This window comes from Glycine soja, chromosome 19 (assembly GCF_004193775.1).
Source record: "Glycine soja cultivar W05 chromosome 19, ASM419377v2, whole genome shotgun sequence".
NCBI lineage: Eukaryota > Viridiplantae > Streptophyta > Magnoliopsida > Fabales > Fabaceae > Glycine > Glycine soja.
In genome coordinates, this window is record NC_041020.1 from 42,280,483 (window position 1) to 42,306,826 (window position 26,344).

Below are 26,344 nucleotides of genomic sequence, written 5' to 3' on the forward strand. Positions count from 1 at the left end.
ATCACGTAGGCGTGCATGTTATGAATGACAAATTAGAATTAACGGTAGGATAAATTTATTATACTTTTTACATATTTAGAGTTAAATTCAAAAATTTTATCTACCAAATATTAATCTTTTATTCCCTTACAATTTCATGGACCAAAATAAGTATTTATGGTTTTTAATATTACAATTGCTTTATACTTTTGTTTAACAATTGATAAACATTTTTCTTAATTAAAATGAAGTCGAGTTAATGACTTAGTTTATGTGTACTTTTGTTTAACAATTGATAAACATTTTTCTTAATTAAAATGAAGTCGAGTTAATGACTTAGTTTATGTGTATAGTATGAGAATTGAAATAAGTACTTAAGTAGTTTTAGTACTCCAATGAGCTAAAGTTAAGTAGGAAGTTGTCGGTAGAGTTTACCGGCAGGTGGCAGTGTACTAACTAGAGTTAGAAGCGACAAACGACAGCAGTTCCCAGTGCGGCGTTCGGCGCAAAAAATAAAAACTAATCAACCAATTAATTAATTAAACTAAACCAAAACCATACCAACCCCATACAATTAATTAAAGACATGCACTAAGCAAAACAAATAAATAATACTACTACTGTAATCAGAGCTTCTAATCGAAACTAAAAAATAAATAGTAAATAAAATAGTCATGAGAGTCCAACTTACATTAACTTGGTCTAAGCCCATTAGAAAAACCAGAGGCTTATTGCTTCCACCATTTATAAATGTTCCCTCTGAAGCCTACACATGAGGCTCACATGTCCCAATTCACATTTCTTATAAGACTCTTTATGCTCCTTATTCCCACTGTCCCACTTCCCCTGACCCCTCCCTCTCCCATACCATAGTCCTCAGATTTTTAGTTTGCACCATTTCCTAGTGTACCCGTGTGCCTACAAATTTTATTCACTTCCTCCCATTCCGGTCCTTTCTTTTCACACATAAAATACACATCTCTTTCTCTCTCTCTTTGTGTGTTGGTTATTAGTACTATTATACTACTACTATCTTATGGCTTCTGCTAGTGGAAATGGTGGCTCTAATGGCACTGGCTCTCCTTGCGGGGCATGCAAGTTCCTCAGAAGAAAGTGTGCTGCTGATTGCATCTTTGCACCTTACTTTTGCTCAGAACAAGGTCCTGCTAGATTTGCAGCCATACACAAGGTCTTTGGTGCCAGCAACGTTTCCAAGTTGCTTTTGCATATACCAGCTCATGATCGTTGTGAAGCCGTTGTCACAATCGCTTATGAGGCTCAGGCTCGTATCAGAGACCCTGTCTATGGCTGTGTCTCTCACATTTTTGCCTTACAACAACAGGTACCATTATATATGTTATTACAAACCTCATCAAAACTTTTAAACTTTTTTTTCTCTAGAAATAATAGATCTTGTCATGCTCATCTTTAATGTTTATATATCCTGTTAGACATCAAATAAGTAACACATTAACACCTATTTAATGTAGGACAAAACTTAGATGGAGTTCTAATGGTGTTTTTGATGTTATTTAATCAGAATTGGAGTTTCCAAAATACCTAAAGAATTGTATGTAGGTTTTATTCTTTTATGGTTTTCAATAACGGAAGAAATAGACTTAAATATCTAAACATTTGCACTAGCCGCTCGTTCATGAAATTCTCTTTAGTTAGAACTTGGTGATTTTTCTTTCTTGTCTTTTTTTTTAATGTATGTTGGAAATTTGGAAAACCATTCAACCAAACTAGCTACTCCTGTCTTTTTCTCTTGCTTGAAGTCTAGCTACCTATCTTTGGCTTCTATGATGCCTCAAGGACCAGTGCTCCAAGAATAATATTTATTATTATTGCCATTGGCTATATAAAATACACACCAGTCAATGTATCTAGAAACAAACAAATTCTCTAATGCCCTCTTTAAAATTCTGACTTTTCTAATTTTCTTACATTTTCTTTATGATGAAATGCAGGTGGCATGCTTGCAGGCACAGCTGATGCAGGTGAAGGCTCAGCTGGCTCAGAACCTGGTGGAGTCCAGGAACATAGAGAGCAATCATCAGTGGACAGGGAATAATAACAGTGTTTCAGGACAACCAATGAACCATCCATTTTGTCCCACTTACATGAATCCTATATCTCCTCAAAGCTCTCTTGAGTCAATTGATCACAGCAGCATCAATGATGGAATGAGCATGCAAGATATACAAAGCAGAGAGGATTTCCAAATCCAAGCTAAAGAAAGACCATACAACAACAATGACTTGGGGGAGCTGCAAGAACTGGCACTCAGGATGATGAGGAACTGATTATGACTAAGTTGGCACCAAAGCTAGCCTTTTCATTTTCTAGAAGGGTGTTCCTTGATGTTGAGGGGACATGGTCTTTTGCTAGTGTTGTATATATAATGAGAGTGTCATCAAGAAAACTGGCCATAACTGATAAGCTTAAAGTTTAAACTAAGCATTAGGCTTTTTCTGTTTGTGGATTCAATCCAAAAGAAAAATATTTTTTTTGCAGCCTAGCTAGCTGAGTCCCTCTCTTTTTCTCTATATATGCATGCTTAATGCTTTTGCTCAAATTAGCAATTGTTAACTCTGATTCTAGAAAATAATGTGGTTTTTGTTATGTGAATTACAGTACAGCATAGACAGTCTTAAACAAAAATGGCGAAAGAGAAGCTTAAAGAATAGGGTTGTCATAAATTATTATGCATTCTTTGCCTGTCAGACTTCAATAATTATGGTGCGTACCTTTGAATTATGAGTTGTCCTTCGTTTTTTCCCTCGCTTAATGGGAGATCTTTTTTCCAACAAAACCACACGCTTAGTTGAACTTTCTAGATGACATTGCTTGACACGTTGAACTTTTTGTTTTATTTATAGTGGGAATCCCCATCTAGGTTAATTTGCATTTGTTAAAAGACAAACACATACTGGTCTCAGCTACTACTTTAGTGAATAATCTCTTTCACGTTTCTGAGGTGTTTGGCGACAAAAAGTAATATCACAAAGTACTTTACACACTAAGCTTCAATTTACTGAAAAATGAATTGTAAACACACTCTTCTATTATATTTGATAATTTGTCATTTTTCTATGGGGAGGGAGGGGGGAAGCAACAAAGGGACCAAAAAGAGATCATGCATGAGCCTTAATCATTGCATATTAGTCCATACAATATAAGTTTGAGCTTCTTTTTCTCCATTTTATATATGTTGCAAAAAAAACCGGTTAGAGGAACTTAAGTCAAAAGTGATCAAGATGCCCCATCTTCTAAAACATGTTTAGGTCCAAATGCAATGTTCCCTTGGTTGCATTGATGAGACATTTTTCTAAGAATTCTTTTTGCAAGGCAGGGGGGCTAGAGGGGGACTTGGATGCTACCATTATAGTTAAAGGCAAGCACAACCCTAGGGTGAGTATATCCAATGGACCCCACTTTAGTAACAGCTAGTTTTACCTAACATTACTATGCTAATCTAATTGTAATATCAATATACCAATGATTTTGTATTCGTAAATGTAGACAAAGTGTCTCCCGGATTGAATACATGGGCAACGTCACTATTTTTATTTAACCAATTAACCTCATTCTATGGTAACATCAAATAAAGAACCTAATCTAATCCTATAAAGCGTTGCAAGGGAACTAGTCGGCAATATTTTTTAAGGCACTGCTTTGATTAATTTGGTAGAGCTATTAAGTTGAATAAATTTAGTGGGAGGTGTTGACACTTTTACGTACGGTGATGATCAAATAATGAAAGAGTTGTAGTGATAAACCGACAGAACTAGAGAGCCGTACTATACATCGAATCGATTCGGTCTTGCAAAGTGCTGTTCTTGTGATCAAAATGTACTTTTAAAATTAACTTGTTGGTTAATCGTGAAACTATTTTATGATTTCCTTGCATGCCACTCAAATATTATTGGCCAGTTCGTACTAATTTGATCGGTAAAATAAAACCAAGCATGCATTGTGTACATTTTAAATTATTTAATTAAAATATTAAATACAAAGAAAATATAATTTGGTCTCATACTTCTGCTCACACAATTATAGGTGATACCTTGAGTAGGGGAGACAAGACTAGTAGACAGGGATCTTGTTCAACTATGGGGACCATACGCAGAAACTCGTAGTGAAGCACAAGTAACTGATCAAGAGTAAGAGAAATTAAAGTATCACCTAATAATGACTCCTAATGAAAATTTGCATGTGTGTGTCCAATGAGATATAAATTAAATCTGGAATTTCAAATCATTGAAGTGCCTTTGCAAACGAGTTTTATATTAAGTCTTAATTTTCAATTGGATTCACTTCAATTTGCCTCCTTAAAATAAATGCTTCTCAAATCTCAAGCATGTAGAAAATTATGATATAAATCCAGGAAGCAGAACTAGAACTAGCAGAAAGATCTCCTATGGTTTATAGGCTTATAGGACTGTAAGAAAATGAATGAAGTGTGCAGGCCAATATGAAAGTTGTTTAAGTATTAATGGACCACCTTTAGAACCTCGGATGAACAGAAACTTACATATGGACAATAAAATAAACATCCTAAGTCATGTCACAATGCTTTAACTAATAAAAAAAATGTATATATATATATAGATAATCAGTCCAATTAAACGGCCATTATATTAATTCCATAATTTGTCTAAAATTAAAAAATTAAAGAATGGCAAAGCAGATAGAAGATCAATTAAAAAAAACTTTAAGCCGGATCTTTATTTGCACCTGAGAAAGTAATTATTATTTTGGGCAGACCCATTAGTTTAATTGGAGATGAGTGATTATGATTAGCTGAACGTGAGAGCAAAAGTTGTTCCAAAAAAAAGTAAATGGAACCTGTGGTAAGTGAAGAGAAGATTTATATTGGTCTTTAATTATTCTGATGAGTTGCTATATGTAATAAAATAAAGAAATAGAGTCAAAAGACGGGAGTGGAGAAGATATAGATCAGAACAGGGTGCAGAGTGGTGTATATATTTTTTGCCATACTCAACAATATATATGGGGAAAAGCTAGATATCTTATATACACACACAAATTTACGTATAAAATTGCAATTAAAATTAAAACTAAATTTGATAACATAAAAACTCACTTAAGACTGATGTATAATTTTTTTCTCAGGTGCAAATTACATATCTATAAATGAGTTTTTATGTAATCAAATTTATACATCTGTTTATTATAAATATAATTAAAAATATATGATTATTACATATTAAATATTACTTTCTCAGGTGCAAATAACAAACCACACAAATACTTTATTTATCTGAAGGAATATCTTTTTCATTAATTAGATCAATAAAATTAAATTTAATATATCACATAATACAAATATTTTAAACATATATGGGATACAGATGAATCATCATCAATTATAAATTACTAGTATCAATTATGCAGTATGTATTTGATCCCTGGGACTGGCCAAAGGACTTCATTCTATTAATTTACTCCTCCTGCGTGTTAAGATTTAAAAGTGGAACACATGTGCAACTTTAATGTTTGATTTAACATGGATGTCACTGACGTGTATTAAACAGAGGAGTTTGTTTTCACAGGGAACAAGTAACTGCCTTTCTTGTTTTCTTATCAGATTAGAAAATTTCTTAGAGAAGTATAAAAGATATGAATTTTCTTTTTATCATTTGATATATAAAGTATTTATTAATTTTTTTAATGATTATTTTTTTGAAAATTTAGTTAATTATTTTTAATAAAATCTCTCTTCTTAATTATATTTTTTTTATAAGACTAAAAAAAATTAAAATTTTATTTAAAAGAATTGATTCAAACCAACCACATATTAATAAAAAAAAATGAATGTTTGGCCGGTGTTTAAAAAATTGCTTTAAATTGAATGACAGATCTGAGAAGATTGAAATACAGTTCTTTATTTTTAAGATTGAATTAACTTATTGAATAATGATTAGTATTTTGAATCATGTAAATAATTTTTACGTTAAGTTTGTAAAATTATGGGATATTCATTTTCAAGATGGGATTGTTGAAAATTCTTAAATACTACTACTACAGTATTAGAAGATTCTTCTTCCTCCAAAAAAATTTCATTGGACACTACCTCCTTGTGAGTTTCATGCACACATAAATCTAAGGATCATAAGTGCTCTCCTTGACGAAGAAAATTCTTTATGAACACACATAAATCTAAGGATTATAAGTGCTCTCCTTGATAAAGAAAATTCTTTTTACACAATTTTTTTTTAAGGAAGAACGCAGACTTTGGATTAATGTTTAGGATGTATCAGCACCTAGTAAATTAATTACAGTAGTTCATATTCTAAAAGGAAGATTCCTAAAACATTGCCAAACATTAATTAAAGAGGACTAATATTTTATATTGATATTGCTCTCTTATTATTCTTGCTTTGGATTGGGGTGTTCTTTCTTTCCCTAAATTTTACATTACTAAACAAACTAGAACCAAAATTAAGGGACTAATCATTAATGGGCATATGTCCTACTTATCTAATTAGTGTTTTTACATTTTAATATTATTTTTGTCTTAAAAATTATCCATTATTATAAATTTAGTAATTAAGTGATTGAGAACAAGTGATTAATGTGTTGAAGTTAAAGTTGAATCGTTTGGGTAATACCAGAGTTCAATCTTTGGCGAAAATAATTTTTTGTCACATTTTACTTCCCACTGAACTTTAGATTAATCAAAGTCACTTTTCTTTGATGAAGGGAAGAGTTAAGACAAAAAAAACTAACCCCTTTTGGTGCGTTTACAACTGGACAATCACATAGTAATATCAGTGACCAAATAATGTGTCACATCACACATTTATTGAAAGATTAATAGATGACTAACACCAAAGATTAACTTGAGTGACATAATCCAATTTCAGGAATTTAATTGATATTTTTTAATTTGACTTAATTGTACATTTTATCATTTAAGTATCGGTATTTTATGAATTCACGACTCAAGTTTTGTGTATTTTATGAACTCACGACTCTAGTTTTGTTTTGTACATTTTACCATTATGTTTTTTAGTTTCCACACATTTTATTATCTAAGTTTTTTCATGTATTTTATCATCTTTTTTTTTTAATTTTACACATTTTATCATCATCATGCTAACAAAACAAAGTCCCTTTTAGGGATATATCAACACTTGGTTGCACATTTTATAAATTGGTAAAATGTGCAAAAATTAGAAAATATAATGATAATATACGTAAAAAAAAAAAACTGATTGTAAATGTTGCAAAATAATGATGAGTGGGTGATAAAATGTCTTACAATCTCATGAATCAAAATGGTCATTTACTCATCTATATGCACATGCATGTGAATGAATATTTTTGTTTTGTGTAACATTGGCCATGCTTGTGTTCTTTTTATTTACAAAATCTTACGAAGAGAGGTAAAGAAGAGCACTATCACGCATGCTCCCTGGTTTTCTACCACACACACCCATTCTCGTGTAAAAAATCCCATGTTCATCCACTAGATTGGCCGAGGAGATCGAGTACATACAGAATGCACATTCTCATTCTCATGCATACAAGAAACCACACAGAAAGAGGTGCACATACACAGACACAGCAAAAGAGAACAGAGAAGAGGAGTAGGAGGAGGCTTGATTCTTTCAATAGGATCTCTCACCTATAATATCCAACATTTTTTTATAATCCTTATCCCACCCTTCATCATCCTTGCTTCCTCGGTAATTTCCTCTAAAACCACCGTAACAAAAAGAACACCAAAGCCTTTCACTTTCAGCATTATATTCTTCCATCATTCTCTCTTCTAATTCAGCACGCAGAGTGAAACCAACATCATTGGCCCCGCTATCTCCAGTTGACACTGAACATGTTTGATTTCCAGTCCAACTTATTGTGTACGAATTTCGAGATCAAATTTAATGGTTCGCCGCAAACTGAGAAAAGATGGGATACTTTTGTAAATTTTATTTTGACACCAAAGTTTGCAACAGATATCCAAACATATACTTAATTCGAAGGTTGTTTTGCCATTTTTTTACTTATTGTTGTATGATTTGGGCCATCATTTGAAACTGAGTCCAAGCACGTTTAAAATTCTAAATGTGTTGGGCTTGGAAACAAAGTCCATGTTTGCCTTGGGTTGTTATTCAAAATTTAGTCCATGTTCTCCTTCCTGTTTTCTTTTAACCAGGGTTAGATTAAAAAAAAAAATATTGACATTGCATTATTAGGCTTGATTCAAAATATCAAATGCGTAAGAAATTAATGATTTGGTAAAATTAATGACTAGTAGCTTTCCCCCCTCTTTAGAACATGCTTATTTAAATCAATAAACCAATTAAGTTAGAATTAGGTAACTAAGTCAACTATATCTATAATATTTCCCCATGACAACAATTTGTTTAAGAATCAAATATTTTAATTAATAGTATTAATTTCTTATTTTATCAAAATTAAATATTTCTGTTAATGAATAATCCTTGTCGTCAAAGTCAAAATAAATACTTTAAAAAATTGTAAATAAAAAAACAAATAAAGTTTTTATAGATTTTTAAATTTGGAATGTGTTGGGCTTGGGTCTTGAAACAAAGTGCATGTTTTCCTTATTTCCTTTTAATCTATTTTTTAGAGGTTATTTCCTTTTAATCTATTATGTTTACATTAGAAATAAAAAGGTAAATTGTAATTTTCATTCTTTTTGATTTCTCATCTGCAATTTTAATTTTATTATTTTTCTTCATGACTTTAGTGTTCATATTTTAAAAAATTCATAATTTTAGTTTAATCCTCAATTTCTTATATTTTTCCATTTTAATCAATTAAATTATTCTTGATGATACCTTAAATAAAAATGTTAGATCTATGATTCAATTAAACTAAAATAAAAGAAATAAAATATATAAAATTAAAGATTGAATCAGAATTATGAAATTTTTAAAAATTTGAGAACTAAAATAGCTAGACAAAATAAGAAAACTAAAACTGTGTATCAAGAATTAAAAAGATATAAAATTCCAATTTATTCATAAAAATATGAGTTGACATAGTGTACATTAGGCTTGATTCAGAATATCAAATGCGTGAGAAAATAATGACTTGGAAAAATTAGAAGTCATTACATGATTACAAGTGCCTGTTTTGTTCATCATTCATAACATAAAGACTAACAATGTCTAGAATATTTCCCCCCATGAAAATAATTCGTTTAACAATCAACACATTTTCTTAAGCGACTAACTAATTTTTGAAAATATCCTTTTAATTAATTTTAATTCATTATCTTATTAAAATTACATATTTTCTAAAATTGGGTTGTTAGTTATTGTGAGAACTGAGAACCTTGTGATGGACGAACATCTATGATACAATAACTTGATAATTCCCAACTTAATTTTCCAATTTCTAAAAATATTTTAATATAAATATAAAAATGTCTTGTAAGTGATAATCATTTTGGATCAACTTTCTGTTTGCTTCTTTCAATAACCTTGTGTTTTGGTAAACGCATGAGACATTGGCGACTTGATAATTTCCAAAAAAAAATATTTCAATCTTTTTCATTAAATAAAAAAAGACTGTGAGAGTAATAAGCATTTCAGATGCAATTTCTGTTTGGTTAATGCAGGAAATTAAACTGTTGCTTTAGCATAATAAGCAAATATCCTTTTCACTGAATAATAATGAATTTTCTGTTTGTCATGTGTTTTTCAATAACAATAATTTAATTAAAAATATATGTAAAAATTTATAATAATTAGATCAGTTGTTTAAAAATCCCAAAAAAGAAAATAGTATTTTTTATTAGTTGAAAATATTACTTTTAAAACTGGATCACAATATTATTATTATTATTATTATTATTATTATTATTATTATTATTATTATTATTATTATTATTAAAAACTCCCTAAATGTTCTTTCACAACTATTTTTTCTGAAATCAAACAATTTCTTAAATGGCTGGTACTTTCTATGTTACTCTACCTGGAAATCAAGTTGATAAAGCCTCTAGATAAGGTTGGGAAGAGAACAACTTTAAAATTATAATACAACAACAGTTAAGAGAGTACGGACCACCATGATAATTAAGTAGAAGTTGAATCCAACGGAAAAGGCATATCTCAAAGTATTTGAAAATATGGCGAGGCACTGACTGAACATGGGTCACGATGATAAGAAAAGAAAGCATATTATTCTCTGGTAGTTATAGTCAAACATGCACTGCACCAGCCCAGTAAGACAGCAGAAAATGAAATAAAATGGGCACAAGCGTGATACTACATTGCATGGTATTGGTAGCCAAATATATAGGAGCAATTAAGTGCATGAGCTTAACTAGTTATTTATCATTCATACATACTAGTATATCCCAAAAAAAATCCTTATAGTTTGCCACACACAACGCAACTGTTTCTTGCACATATATTTCATATCATCACTAATACACTTATAAGCATTATTCTAACGATTCGCCAAGTGAAGTGTCTTGGCAATTTCTGCATAAAATTCAAGGTGTGTGTTTCGTTTCCTTGAAGTGATTGGGTCCTTTCATTTTTGATATATGGATATCTGTTTGCAGTCTAGGGACAACGTTTATTCAAATAGTATAAATAAATTAATGTGACGTGGGAGACATAAAGTTTCAGATTTCACACTACAAAAAACAACTAGATGATGGGGTACTGATGAATTTGCAGTCATCATGTTCATCTTTCAAATTGAGGAATATATATACATACATCGCCAAGGAGAAAGCTACACCACCGAGGCTTCAGAAGTACAAATAATGGTGTTTCTACATATATATCTATCAACTTTTATTCACACATCCGTTTTTTCCTCCTAAAGAATGGAGGAATAAGTATGGGCTCTCTCACACCTCTCAACTCTTATCCTCGGTTAGAACGGGATGTAATAATGTACACCTAACAAAGCCTCAGTTGATGTATTTAATTAAAGAAAAGTGTGCCAAGGAAGGACTACTTGAGTATTTGTACAGATTTCTTTTTGACATAAGACTCCTTATACAGATACTACCTTGATTAATTTATTTCTTTTTTATCTTTTATAATACATATAGATTTAGAATTGTAATTAATATTCTTATTTGTATTAAAATTATTTTTATTATCTCATTTATCATTCCAACATTTCTTATTTGTAACAATCAATCAAAATTGTTTTAGAATTTTAATATAACGGGTAAATAGGACTAAATTTTTTTCTTCGAAAATGACCGATAAGAAAAATAGAGTATAACCACTCACTTTTGTATATTGGAGGACATAGAAAATTGGCAAATGATGCCTAATGATTCAAAGTTCAATTATTTTCATATGGAGTGTCTTGGAAATTAAAAAACCTGGACAAATAAACAAATTAATAAACATGCATATATACTAGACAATCAAGAAACATTGGAAAAAGAAAATATCAGTAAGTGTAAAATGGAAAGTTGGCTTCCGAATTCACAAGAACCAAGCAGCAGATACAGTAATATATTTTTGGATCTTGCTAAGCATTTGCTTATATTTCTTCAAGATCTTATCTCCAAAATCAAGTAAGGACAACAAAATTTTGTAGTTTCATAATTGACTTCAGTATATATAATTACACTAGCTTATCTGGTTTGATGAAACAAATTAAGGTGAATGGGGAGACTTGAAGAAATGCAATAAGTATCATTATTAAACAACCAAAGTGCTTCGCCCAGAAAAATTCATTCTGGGAGACATGCTGTGTCTGCGTGAAGCATATATTTTAGTTGCATCAATTACTCTGAGCAATATGCTCTCTCTGCAAATAAGTTCCTTTGCCCTCCAACCTAGGGATTACTTGTTTCCGAGAATTAAGAGTAACTTTGTTCCATATAGGGTTTCTGAATTAATATATCAGTTACTTTGGGATTACCATTCCCTAGTATATTCCAAATATTTGCCAGTGCAAACCTATTTTACTTGACAAAGGAAAGTAAATGTCAGACAGTTATAGGTGACTATATCTTTTAGGTCAAAATTTAGGATCTTCAATAGGTCCATAAACAAGCCCAATTTAGCTCATACAAAAACCAAAGTTACATCACTAAGAATTACACTATTATTCTAAAAAATACCAATACTCCACTACTAGACTAAACAAAACAATATAGTAGGATATGGATTTCCATTCCAATTATATATATGAACATTTCTAGGCTTCCTAAGGTTATTTATGACAACAAATTAGTGCATGGTTCACAACATATAGCAGCAATTCAAATTTGATAAAGTTGTCTTCACCAATTCTTTCACGCACACTCAGATCTTTCAAGAAGCTAGTTTGATTGTAACCAAAAGCCACTTACTGGAGGTTATCCACTTCATGAAAGGCCTCACTGCCTTTGCATGTCATAGGACATAGAGTTACAACTCTCTTTAAAGCTAGAAAATGAGATACTTTCTTCTACGGTTCCTGAATTTTCATAATTTCCAATAGGGTTTGGTTCCACGAGAGTATTAGTATTCCCATAATACTGTGTTGAAGGATTGGTGGACAAGTTAGGGAGAAATTGTGAAGCCAAGTTGGAATTTTCCATCTGGAACCAACTTTGTAGATCTTGAGGGAAAGTAGTAGGTTTTCCAAGGTATTTCTCATTAGGGTTTTCAGTGGCAGAGCCATTGAGATAGATCTGACTTGCTTGTTCCCTGAGATAAACTAGCTGTGCTTGTAAACTCACCACCTACAAAGATCAAACCAAAAAGTGGCATATATATATATATTAGTTAACTAGTATGTAAGCAAAATCAGCTAGGGTTTTCAATTACATAGCTATTAAGATTATTGCTTATGAGAGGGAAACAAACCTGTTGTTGGAGTGCAAAAATATGAGCAACACAGCCATAAATTGGATCCTGAAGTCTAGCTTGAGCTTCATAAGAGATTGTGACTGCAGCTTCACAACGGTCACTCACAGGGAGGTGAGCAAGGTGCTTTGAGACATTGCTTGCACCAAAGACCTTATGAATGGCTGCAAAATGAGTGGAACCCTGTTCATGACAAAAGTAAGGTGCAAAAACACAACCTCTCACACATTTCCTTCTCAAGAACTTGCAGGCTCCACAAGGAGAACCAGAACCAGTCATCTTGGCCTTTTGTTTTGGGGGTTTAATTTGTGGTGTTTAGGGATTTTGGGTTTTTTCTGAGTCTATTCAGCTTTGTGCAAATCATAGTCATTTATCACCATCTTTATATACACCACAGCAAGAGGAAAGGGTGGATTAGAGTAAGGAATATTTAATTACACCAGGTCCCCTTAATGGCCTACAGTGTTCATTATTTTTTTTCCCATATAAAACACTATCAACCCCCTCTACCGAAATTTTATTTGTCAGAAAAATGAGATTCCATTCAACATGCTTATACGACAAAAGAGGTAGCATTAACCAAACCCATTTTGTTTGATGATTGGATCTATCTGCTCTTGTCCTTTCTTTTCTGAATAAAATGTATTGGTACCACGGTCCTTGGGTATATATGCAATAGAGTACTGATAGCCGCAAGTTCATTTATTGTACTACTTATTCATATATACTTAGTTGACTGTGAGAATATGGAAATGGAAGAAACAGAATTCCATGGCTTATTTAATAATTGTTTTCTGATTAAGAACTCAATTGTCACAGCTTTAACTTATTAGTCTATTAATGTAGATGCTGATTTCTCTTGACCAAAGACATTTGATTGAAACTTGGAAGCAAGAACTATCTTCCATTATATATGCGACAAAAGAAGAATGCCCATGCCAACTATTACCCAACACAATTTTTCCTCCCCACATTTCGTAATTATTTATACATCATATATGTGTGATTAATAAAAAGATGGCACACTATATATGAGGAGTGCTCTATCTACGTACACTATGATATGAGGCAGTGTCCATTAGAATACACATACATTAAGTCGGGATTTGATCTTAATTTTTATTTGTTACTCTTAAAAATTTATTTTTATGAGCATAATCTTAACACGCTCCTTCTCATTGTTTATATAGTACTACTGTACTAGTAGCATTCAATTGGGAAGGGAAGGTAATAACAGCTGGTATTCTTGGTCCCTATGATCATTATCATAAAACAATCTCACAAGGAACTGAGTTTGAATCCGACAGTATAACATCCAAAAAATTCAACTGGAAAGGACACGAGCACAATATAATTGTTACGTTATATATAAAAGATACCCAATATATATACCATGACAAATTAAATCGAAGGTCAATTTAATTAACAAAATTGAGTAATAGAAATAGTTATAGAACAATGTACCGACTACAGAAGGAAGAACAACAAATAATTAAGTTTAATTTATTACACAAGGGTCCCCCACATGCTACATATTGTCCAAGGGAAGAGAAAGAAAACGTGCGTGTGAATATTTTTTTTGACATTAAAACTGGGTTTATGTCTACATGTGTCCCGTTAGCGCTTTACAGTTGTTTCATGGCTTAATTAAGCAAATCGCCTTATAAACCTAAGTTGAAAATTCTGAGAAAAATGAAAGGTCAGTGCATGTTTTGATTCGTATTAGATCATTTAAAATCAGTTAAAATATTAATTAATATTATTCTAAATACATGTTCACATGTTTTATCATATGTTAAAAAATTAATTATTCAATAGCAATTTTGAATTGAAGTAATTTTAAATAAATTTTGCTTTGAATAAAAAAAATTATACTAAATTTTATTAGTAACTTACTTTTAGAATAAAAAATATCCAAAATAATTCACTTCAAAATCAACTTATCAAAATTAACTTTGCAAAATTAATTTTGTAAGCATTAATCACCTTTAACACACACCTTCAAAGTTCAATAATTTATTGATGATGGCACAAATTACTATGGTACTTGTATTGGCAAATTTGGCAAAAAGAGCATACTGAATTGGGATTTGGGATTAATTATACTTACTGTAAGTACATTTGAGTTAAATACGAGTTTAAAGTTTAAACAAATAATTAAGAATCCTAGCACACACTGCTAAAGTTCAATGATCTGGGGACAAGTTGCCTCTTCGGGGGCTCTCTAATACGTTAGCGGGGATTGGTGTTTTCAATGAACAGGTAATCAAAATTAATCATCAGATCAACATTAATTTCCTGGTGGATTCTTGTTATGGGAATAATTATTGTCCTCTAAGTATACAGGTAATCAAAATGTAAAGCAGGCCAAAAAAAACAAGATAAAACGAATGACACACACACAAAAAAACAAAAAAAAATAAAGCAGATTCCAAAAATGAATGAAACAAACGATTGTGACTCTAGATGTGATCACATAGAAGCTAATCAAGACAGAGGGAGGGGAGAAGAGATGTGATTTGTTTTCCCTTTCCAGACTTGAAATTGTTTAAGCCTTCGAAGTCATGGTTTGTCGGGCAATACCGTATAAATAATTAATTATCATTAACAAATATTGTACAGATACTCTTTCAAAACTTTGAAACACTTTCTTGTGTCGAGTATAGGCACCAACATGTAGGCCAATCCCAAATGTGCAATGGGCCCCACATTCTATATAGTAGCTAATAATGACATTCTAACTAAAAGCCGTAAAATAAAATAAAATAATAAAAATAACTGTTTAAAAGCACACCACTTGAGAGATAATTGAGAGAAAGTGTAAGGAAAGATTAAAATTTAGCTAATGGTAAAATGTATGAGATTCTTTTAAGTGATAGTAAGAACATGTAAATTTTGTTCATTGGTAAGCAAATCAAGTCATTCATTCACTCATTAATTAGGGTATCTAATTATGTGCTAGTTCACAGTATTTTAATTTCGTTCTAAGTTGTATTTCTCCTATTTTCATAAATGAAATAATAATAAATTTTTTGGTGTAGAAAAGAGATGATAATGAGAGATTAAACTTTTTAAAAGTATACAAATTATTGAAGTGGACTTTATATTACATAATAAAATCTTTCTCATATACATAAAACAAGAAATAAATTTTAATCAACATACTTAACAAAGTCTAGTTATTTATAAATTACATTAACCTTTATTGGTTAATGCATATGATATAAGGCTAATATTATGGGGTTTTTTCTCCTTCTTACGTGGAGTAAAGACTCAAATAAGAAGATCTATTTTATCTCACTTATTTAAGTGGAGAGATATTAGATTAAGTGAAAGAGAGAGACTCATTTTGAGAGGGAAAAAGTGATAAACATTGAGAGAAAAAAAAAAGAGGGAAAATTATTGTGATTTTTGCATACCCACGAAAGAATATTTTTCATATTGCAACTGCGAATTCGTTTACCGTTGGATTAGGCTGATTGTTGGACAACAGGTTTTACACACTTGATATTTCAAATTATCTGGTTGGATCATCAAAAAATATTTGGAGACAGAAATAAGTGTTTCTCATTCTCTGTTATATATTTTGGGATTTCATCTTCTTGTCTCTATTGTACTAATTGGGTGTCTGTTTTAATTTGATTGTTTATAGCATGTTTTAGTGTACTTGTTCGAGACTCTCTTATATTTTTATTGATTATAATGAAATTATTTCTTTAGTCCGAATGACTCGTGATTTTTATCTTTACATTGAGAAGTTTTTTACGTTAAACCAGTTGTGTCTCTTGTATTTTTTCTTAATTTTTATTTTGCGTTCTATTTTTCACGTTAATCTAGTATAATATATCAAACTTAATTTCAATGTCATCATTCCAATCAACTCTAAAAATTTTAAACCAGTTTTAATCGACTATATATATATTCTGATAAAAAAAATATTGAGCAATATATAAGCTCATTCATGGTTTTAGTATAATTTTAAAATTAAAAATTCTTGATCAAAGGAAGTTGAGTGCGGAGAAAAAAATGAGTATTTTCATCTTTTTTTTTTTTTTTTTTTTGGTCTTGATTGTCCAATGCAAATTGCTCGAATTGCTAGCCAACAGTGAAACTCTATATATATAATAAACACGAAGGTTATCTAAATTGAATCAAAGAGTTGCTCTTAATTAGTAAAAAGAAGTTAGAAACCATAGGGTAGATAAAGTCTATCACTCTACCCAGTAGCCTATATGGGTTCCATATTGCATGCGAGATAGATCGATGTGTAACTCACCATCACCAACAAAGACATTTAAGTTTTAACCCTCAATCTGCCTCAATGAAAGCCAATATCACCCTCAAATCAAGTGGAATAGTTGTATGATATCATCAGCCATATACTTGTTTGCTACTTCCGCATAACGGCATAAGACCGAAGAGTGCTGTTAGAGACAGCAAGCACATGTACACACAAACCTGTTTTATTGTTAAATTGTATATATATGAAAATCAATAAAATTATATCATTGCAACTTTGATAATTATTATATCATTTTTATAGCTTGATATATAATATATTTTTTTATTAATCCAACTGTTAAATTATATTTACATATTATTAAGATCGTTATGTCAAATATTATTAAAATTTAACAACAACAAAATAATTAAATGGTCAATATTTTAATATATTCTGTGTTTATTTTATGTTGATTTTAATCTATATGAATAGGATAACAAATAATTTTTGAATTAATATGAAATTTTATGAAAAAAACTTTTAATCCAACGATAAATTTTAAGAAAATATTATCCAGTTGAAAGTTGTAAAATGATATAATTATTGTCAAAGTTATTACACTAGTATAATTTGATCATTCTTCTTCCTCTCTCTCTCTCTCTCTCTCTCTCTCTCTCTCTCTCTCTCTCTCTCTCTCTCTCTCTCTCTCTCTCTCTCTCTATATATATATATATATATATATATATATATATGACTTCAAATAAATAAAAACAACAAATACAAATTATTAAATTTTATTTAAATAGTTAATATTAAAAGATTAATTATTCATATATATGAGTTTTTAGTTACACCATGCTTTTTAAAATAGTCGTATAACCACTAATAAACTTTTAAGCTTAATTATTTAAGTAGAGTCCAAATTATTTTATTTTTTTTAAAGGAAAATAAAATTATATTATTCATATGTAAAGTAGGATATACACCAAAAGGAAGAAATGTACACTAAGAAACTATACTTTCTATAAATCCTAACCAAAAAATAGTACTAGATCACCAAAAGGACCAAACTTGATTACCACACTAAAAACATCCCAAGGGATTAACACACCATGACGATGGATAAAACAAGTCTGGTTTAACCCCACTTTTATACCAAAGCCACTGCCACTATTTGCATAAACATTGGACATTTGCATGTATCATTTTGAATGTACAGTCCAAGTTTACAATTTTTAGATTATTAAAATGAGAAATGCCTGTTTTCAGTATACATATAAGAAAGAGAACAGTGGTACATGACTATTTGCCTAAACATTGGAGATTTTGCATGTATCAAGTTTAAACAAGATTCTTTATATCAAGTACTTTTAAATGTTATATATATTGCTTTTCATTTTATGTATTTTATACCTGAACTTTTTCTTATTCGATCTTGCAAAGCATCTTTATCATAACATAGTGTTTGATCTTGATTTTATGGTCCTCCCCTATGAAGACGCATAAATTCAAAATGATTGATTCAACACAGCACTTTCCAACTGATTTTTCTGTTTCTTCTTTTTTCTCCAGGTCACATGATCCAAAGTGGATCACCACAACACTCATTGATCATTGGACTATTAACTATTAAGAGATCCCAGAAACAATTATTTATTCATGTTGTATAATTTATTTAAGAGATAATATATTAGTTCATTATGCAGATAAACAGAAACCCTAGTCAAAGGGAAAGAGTAAACACGTACCAAGAGACTGATAAAATAAGTTGCTTGAAGTTTATAGTTAATGACTCATTTGAACATGAATTATAAAGAAGAGATTTTAGAATCCCGCTACAATATTCCTAGCCTATGACTTCACGTTAAAATTGTTGTCAATTTTTTTTAAAAAAAAAAAATCATTCTCTTTTAACAATGGATTTTGAATCGTAATATTCTACAATATAAAAAAATTAAACTAAAAATGTAATTAAATAATTTCTATAAATTAAAAATTACAAGAATTTAAATTTAATTAAAAATATACATTTTCTTGTTATCCTATTATTAATATGAAATATCTATCTATTTTTTTATTATTAATCTTCATTAAAAATTCTAACTAGTCACCTTTCACTACTACAATGTAACTTTTAATAATATTTTTTTATCAAACACTTAATAAAATGTTGCTAAAAATCTTTAACAACATTAAAAAAATATCATAAAATTATAAATAAATATTACTAATATATTTTTATGATATTTTATCATATGTTCTATATAACTTATGTTGTTAAAATCTTTTTATGATATTTTTAAGTTTTAGTAACATAAGTTATACGTAACATATAATAAAACATCACAAAAATATATTAGTAAAATTTATTCATAATTTGATGATATCTTTAAATATTGACAAAGACTTTTAACAACATTTTTATTAAGTGTTCAAAAAATATTATTAAAAGTCACCTATGTAATAGTGTTTAGTGTGAATTCTTTATTTTAAATCACATTTTTTTTACAAAACTCAGAATAAAAATTATATTTTTAAAATAAAAATAGATTGTAAATACTCAAAAAGATGTTTTTATCAATAAAATAAAATTAAAATCTATATAAAAATATCATATAAATATGTTAGTTTTCACCATTTTACATTTATTAATTATTTTATTAAACTTTCATAATTAAATAAGTTAGCTTAACAAATTTACTAACTTTCTAGACTTTAAGTTGCTTGAAGTTTATAGTTAATGACTCATTTGAACATGAATTATAAAGAAGAGATCTTAGAATCCCGCTACAATATTTCTAGCCTCTGACTTCACGTTAAAATTGTTGTCAATTTTTAAAAATAAAAAAAAAATCATTCTCTTTTAACAGTGGATTTTGAATCGCAATATTCTACAATATAAAAAAATTAAACTAAAAATGTAATTAAATAATTTTTCTATAAATTAAAAATTACAAGAATTTAAATTTAATTAAAAATATAACATTTTCTTGTTATCATATTATTAATACGAAATATCTATTTGCTCTTTCGATTACTAATCTTCGTTAAGAATTCTAACTAATCACTACTACCATAGTTATTAAACTCTCAATTTAAATAATAAAATCTTATAATTTTACGATTCTACTGAGGGTTAACAAGTTAAATTGGAAGTAGAATCAAAATCAGAATAGACTCGTCCGATTTTGTGTAGACTCGGACGAGTTTGGGTAGACTCGCGAGTTTGCTCCGAGTCCACGAGTTTATGAAAACCCGAAACAACGTTGTACAACAACCCCTAAAAATGGCTCTTGCGACTCTCTCTAGTCACTCACTCTACCTTGTTCAAGCTACTAACCCTCCAAAATGACTCTCGCTGAGCTACTCGCGTCGTGGTGGTTGTCGTCATCGTTGTCGTGTTGTCGTGCTGGACTACTGAGCTAATCGCGTCGTGGTGATCCTCGTCATTGTTTGAAACTTGAAAGCCCTCACTCATCGAAAACCCTCATTTCCTGACCTAGCTCCAAGCTTTGCTCCATGACGCTAAGGTGTTTTCTTTCTCAAAGCTTCTTTGTTAATTCATCTTTGTTAATTGAAAGTTTAAACGATGCTTATTAAGGGAGTATCTGTTAATTGAAGTTATGGTAAGGCTATTGTTAGCTTCATTGTAGTGTTGAGTTTTGGATTCTGTTGCTAAATTAAGGGAGTATCTGTTAATTGAAATCTCTGTTAATTAAAAGTTTGAAACGATGCTTAGTGTTTAATTCTGGCAACGCTAAGGTGGTCCCCCGAACATGGACAAATTATCTATTAATTGAAATTTTGGCTTCATCAAGGGTGGGTAGTGGTTTTGTTGCTGTCTTTTGGGTAGTGGGTTCTATTGCAGCCTTTTAAGTAAACTCTTACGAGTTTATGATTCGATTATACGAGTCGAGTTTACGGAATTTTCACGATTCTATGTAAAATCACGAGTTTAACAGCCATGACTACTACAATGTAACTTTTAACAACATTTTTTTTGTGAGGCACTTAATAAAATGTTGCTAAAAACTTTTAACAACATTAAAAAAAATATCATAAAATTATAAATAAATGTTACTAATATATTTTTGTGATATTTTGTCATATGTTCTATATAACTCATGTTGCTAAAATCTTTTTATGACATTTTTAAGTTTTAGCAACATGAGTTATAAGTAACATTTAATAAAATATTACAAAAATATATTAATAAAATTTATTCATAATTTGATGATATCTTTAAATATTGACAAAGACTTTTAACAACATTTTTATTAAGTGTTCAAAAAATATTATTAAAAGTTAACTATGTAATAGTATTTAGTATGAATTCTTCATTTTCAATCATATTTTTTTTCAGAAAACTCAGAACAAAATTTATATTTTTAAAATAAAAATAGATTGTAAATACTCAAAAAGATATGTTTATCAATAAAATAAAATTAAAATCTATATAAAAATATCATATAAATATGTTAGTTTTCACCATTTCACATTTATTAATTATTTTAATAAATAATTTTATTAAATTTTCATAATTAAATAAGTTAGCTTAACAACTTTACTAACTTTCTAGACTTTAATTGGTTTTTCAGCTATTTTGCCAATTAAGTCAAGATCCTCTCCATTTCTTTCCCGGCCAAACCAACACCAGACCAAATAAAGTACTCAGCCCCTATAGCTTTTGTCCCATAAAAATACTATGTACATGTACGAGTTTGTGGGTGTTTTCTCACAATAGATAGGGAAAAAAAGAATAAATTACTAATAGTCTCTCTAAATTAATATATAAAGAGTTATTATGATTTAATTGAGAAGTTGCCTTATGCAGGGGCATACGTATATATGTCGTCTTTAGTTAACATACATAATGCCCCACCACGACCTTCAGACAAAATGTAGTGCATTTTCTACAAAAAATTGTACGAGTGTTTTCATAGAATTTGAAATTGTGTGTGTGTGTGTATCTCGAACCTCTATTAGAGGTTTTGGTGTTTTTCTTTTTTATATTGTGGCAGTAACTGGAAAGGAACAAAACGGAAACACTTTAAAGGAGAAGATGTTCTCCAACTAATGTGCTTGGAAGAAGAATCCTTTAATTTTCTTTGATAGATAATTAATTAGCATCAAGAGACGGATCCGATTCTCCTTGGCATCCAACCATTCTTTCCCACTTCAATAGATGATGTAATTTTTTATACGCAATTGCTATAACTTGTCTTTTAACATTTTTCTTATTTATTTTTTGTCGGGTACTTCTGTTCATACAAAGGATTTTCCCCCCCCACAGATCAGCTATCGAAGAGTGCACAAAGGGGACAAATGCCAACTATATTCAGCTGCATATGTAAACTGTTAATTTGTTGCATTGGTGCAACTTCAGGGTTCTTTGACCTTTGATTTGTTCAACAATTTCCATTTTTTTTATTGCCATAAGTCTAGTTATCTAAAATTCACTGCATACAAGTATAAAGAGCTGGAACATTTTCAGTGTTTTGGTTTATTAATTTAATGTTTAATAATGCTTTTATATTAAAAAAGTAAATTAAAATGATAATAAAATATCATTTTTATATTTATATATAAAAATGAAGTAAAATTAGAAATAATTTTGTTTCATCACACCAAAATAGTCTCATATAGCTTAAGACTTGAAGGCTGAAGCTAAGTTTATAAACATCATTATTCTTAACTCACCAAGACATTTTTTAAGAATAAAATTTTGAGGCTGAGACTAATATTATAGTGCTTTTATTAGATCAAATTGAATCTTTCATTTACGAAAAAGTAAGATTTTTAAAACTTAAGAGATCAAATTGTTCTTTGTCATCGATTTACGCGGCAACTCTCTTAACTATTCGCATTTTATCTAAAAAATCAATTATCTTCTGTTGATGAGATTAATAAATTCTAAAGTGAAAGAATTATAACTATTAAATATTGGTGACTTGGTCTAATGAAAGTTTTAACCGTCACTAAAAAAAAATACTGAGACCGTTCATTACGAGGAATGCTTACTTTATTTCAAAATTGTTGGATTATTTAGCTGTAGATAAGCATTAATTAATCATCAAAAATATTTTTTTAATCGTTGAATATATTAATTGTAAAAAAATTTATAATGAAATTATAAATTTGGATCTTATTTTAGATGACTCGTGATGAACAGTGTCACTTATGTAGTGTCTGTTCAAAGGTCCTTGCTCTCATATGATGTAATTATAAAATTGTTTTCCATTTGACCGTGGTTATCAAATTTGTTTAAAACCTAGTTCTTAAAGATAAAATAGTTATTTTTTAGGAGATAAAATAGTTATTTAAACATTATTAGTTACTCTCTTATTAATTTTATAACGAAATTTGAATAAAAATGGTCTCGTCTGTTATCAGATATACAATATTAATCTTAATTTTCTCTTTAATCTATAATAAAATATCCATATGCATAATTATTATAATGATATATGTGTGTTATAAAAAAATTCATAAAATAATTTAGAATTATATTAATTACACACACATTTAATTTATTTTGTCTCTTTATATATTTTCATCGTAATGTTCATCTAATTCCTTTTTTTTATCTCAATTGTTAAAAAAAATAGAATTTCTCAATAATTTATGTGTTTGAAACTAAACGACAAGAAAACGAGTGAGGACAATAAAGGCAAGCTGCAGCCGTTAGTATTCCTAGTGGATGCGGTGCACGTGCCCAATAAGACACACTTCACCTAATTTCTTACATAATAATTGATTAGTGTAAGAATAACTCCATCAACTTTACCGACAACCACCAAACTCATGGTGCCAATAATATTGGATTTGATTTCTTTAATAAGATTTTAAATTTAAATTTTATAAACAAAAAAATATGATTATATAAATTTTTGAACAAAATTAATTATTGATAAAACTAATAAATATTATATACTAATTTAAAAAATAATTTCATTAACTTTTGTCTTCTTCATTAATCATTTTTTTTAGGATATTGACAAATACAGTATATAATTTCTATAAAATGTTTTTTTTAGAAGAAAAGTTAGAGGAGGGTAAATTATTAAAATCAAATGGATGATGATAAAAAAAATTACTGTGACTGAGAATCAAATATATACTTAATTATAAAATGAAACTAAATTTTTACATTTTTATTATCATTTAATTATTATAATTTTTTCACTAACATAATCAGTTTTAACATTGATTTTAATCAATTAAAAATAAAATAAAAAATATATGAAATAAAACATTATTTTATCAAAAATATAAAACATAGTTAATATTTTTAATTAAACTATTTAAAATTAATCTTAAAAACCGATGTAACATTACCTTAAAAAAATAATAGCATTCATGTGTACTAATTAAGTTATTAGACTCAAAATCTTACATGGCTCCTTACATTAATCCAACTCCGCACGAGTGCTACTACTCTTTAATGTAAATACCCATGTCGTGGGGTCCACACCAGCCCATATCCAGGTCACCACCAATCCTATAATAGATAGTGTTTCTTGCGGCTGCCCTAAAATATTAGGAAAATTTTAATGATACTTAAATTCCTATGCAGCACTTAGGAAAAGAGAAAAAAATGTACTAATATAATAAAAAATATTAATAAAATATTTGTGTATCATTATTAAAATAAAATTATATTATTATATATGCTTCGGAACAAATATGGAGATAAAGAAATGAAAGTGTTGAACAAAAAAAATCAAACAAATCCTATCAGCATTTAGAAAGTAGAATAATCGCAAAACGTTAAAATAAGGGTCAGGTTCGAATTCTTCAACACAAATCAACCAAACTGAAGATGACGAAACTGACAAGATGCATTATTGAAGGGCCAAGGCTTAGAAAAATAAGCATCCAACGTTTTTGGTCAGTCTTCTTTCTAAACACATAATTTCCAAATCTGAAGAAAATTACATTTGATTTAAGGCAAGTTTAATTTGGTGATTCCGAAAATTTTAAACATGAAAATTGAGCCATGTAATCTTTAATTTACTTATGGAAGATTCAGATTTATCCATTTCAACCCTTGCATCCAATGTATTAGATTCACAAATAATTATAAGAAATCAAAAAGAATTTTAAATTGATCAAACGAGTGATAGTTTGTTCGGTTTTACATTCAGATGTGTTTTTTATGTTTCATATTTTTAAGACCTAATAGTTATAATTTCTACATTTTAAACATGATTCTTCATTTCTCAGTAGGTTTCCAAACAAGCACTTAAGTACATATATTACGTGTCAATTAAAGTCAGAATTATTTCTGAAGAAAATATATCTAATCTGGGACTGGAAGTCAAGGTTCATATCTAACATGCAGAAGCTACATGGTCGGAGAGGATTGTTAATTTACAAGATATACATTAATTCAATCATATATATAAGCATATTCTTAGCCAAAAGTTGTGAGAATTGTTGTCTGGTTTGCATTATACAGGAAATTAAAGGCCAGGGAGATCAGAAGAGCATGGTGTATGGACAAAGGATAATGCTGACAAGTGTCTAGCACGACCAGTCAAATTAAACCAACCCCAATGGGGCCACTGCACGTGTATGGATGATTGCCAGATATCTAGGTCAGGACTTGGAAATATAATTATAATGATCTCTTATCCTTCACAATCTAGAAGAAAAAAAAAAAGAAAAATACTGTAAAATTTCCACATGAAGTTCTTGTTCCTTTTTTTTCTTAACGGTACGTGTTATTTGTTCTTGTTAATGGAGCTATAATTAATGTTCTTTCATATTATTGACTATAAATATAGACAGACAATAATATGCAACATGTTCAGTGCAACTTTTAAAATTATATTTTATCCACCAATTAGTCAATATCTAAAAAACAAACCATAATGATGCAACCCAAAAGCAAACTCCCTGAATAATACCAACTACAAAAGAACACGATGTTGCTTAATGATTGAGACACATCTGCAGAAAGTTTCATTTTCGATAGAATATATAAATACAGGATATACAAATGTAGCTAGTTTTCAGTACAATTAAACACACTAGTTTATTCACGAGTGGCTTTAGGATTTTAAAATTAAATCAAATGTAGTTTGAACAGGGGGCAGTTGTTCAAAACTGAGCCATGATATAGGGAGATTTAATGTATTAATTCGTATAAATAACGAGAGCAATTCAATGAGCTAGCTTGGTTGTCATTTTAATTTCAAAAGGCTTAACAATAACACGGATAGAGTTTGTCTTTGTTGGGATATTGCTGTTTTGTTAATTGTTAAGAATGCGGTTAGGTTTTATTTTCAGTTTTTATATG

At 29.5% G+C, this 26,344-nt stretch overlaps 2 protein-coding genes across 2 annotated transcripts; one reads left to right on the forward strand and one right to left on the reverse strand.

The window, feature by feature from the left end:
- The first annotated feature begins 755 nt into the window (after positions 1–755).
- LOC114399882 (LOB domain-containing protein 16-like) lies at positions 756–2,500 on the forward strand. Its single transcript, XM_028362100.1, has 2 exons — positions 756–1,321; positions 1,950–2,500. The coding sequence occupies exons 1-2, from the start codon at positions 1,016–1,018 to the stop codon at positions 2,283–2,285; spliced, it is 642 nt and encodes a 213-aa protein (XP_028217901.1). The 5' UTR covers positions 756–1,015; the 3' UTR covers positions 2,286–2,500.
- Positions 2,501–11,973: 9,473 nt separating this feature from the next.
- Positions 11,974–13,173, reverse strand: LOC114399942 (LOB domain-containing protein 29-like). Its single transcript, XM_028362172.1, has 2 exons — positions 12,819–13,173; positions 11,974–12,694 (listed from the first exon to the last, which is right to left on the reverse strand). Exons 1-2 carry the CDS (start codon positions 13,095–13,097, stop codon positions 12,347–12,349), a joined length of 627 nt encoding a protein of 208 aa, XP_028217973.1. The 5' UTR covers positions 13,098–13,173; the 3' UTR covers positions 11,974–12,346.
- Positions 13,174–26,344: the final 13,171 nt, after the last annotated feature.

What these genes read in the sequence shown, in the direction of transcription:
- LOC114399882 (XM_028362100.1), top strand. Translation starts at nt 1,016, where the DNA reads ATGGCTTCTGCTAGTGGAAATGGTGGCTCTAATGGCACTGGCTCTCCT. An exon ending in TTTTTGCCTTACAACAACAG is followed by an intron (nt 1,322 to 1,949) that starts GTACCATTATAT and finishes GATGAAATGCAG; the next exon opens with GTGGCATGCTTGCAGGCACA.
- LOC114399942 (XM_028362172.1), bottom strand. Translation starts at nt 13,097, where the DNA reads ATGACTGGTTCTGGTTCTCCTTGTGGAGCCTGCAAGTTCTTGAGAAGG. An exon ending in TTTTTGCACTCCAACAACAG is followed by an intron (nt 12,695 to 12,818) that starts GTTTGTTTCCCT and finishes TGATCTTTGTAG; the next exon opens with GTGGTGAGTTTACAAGCACA.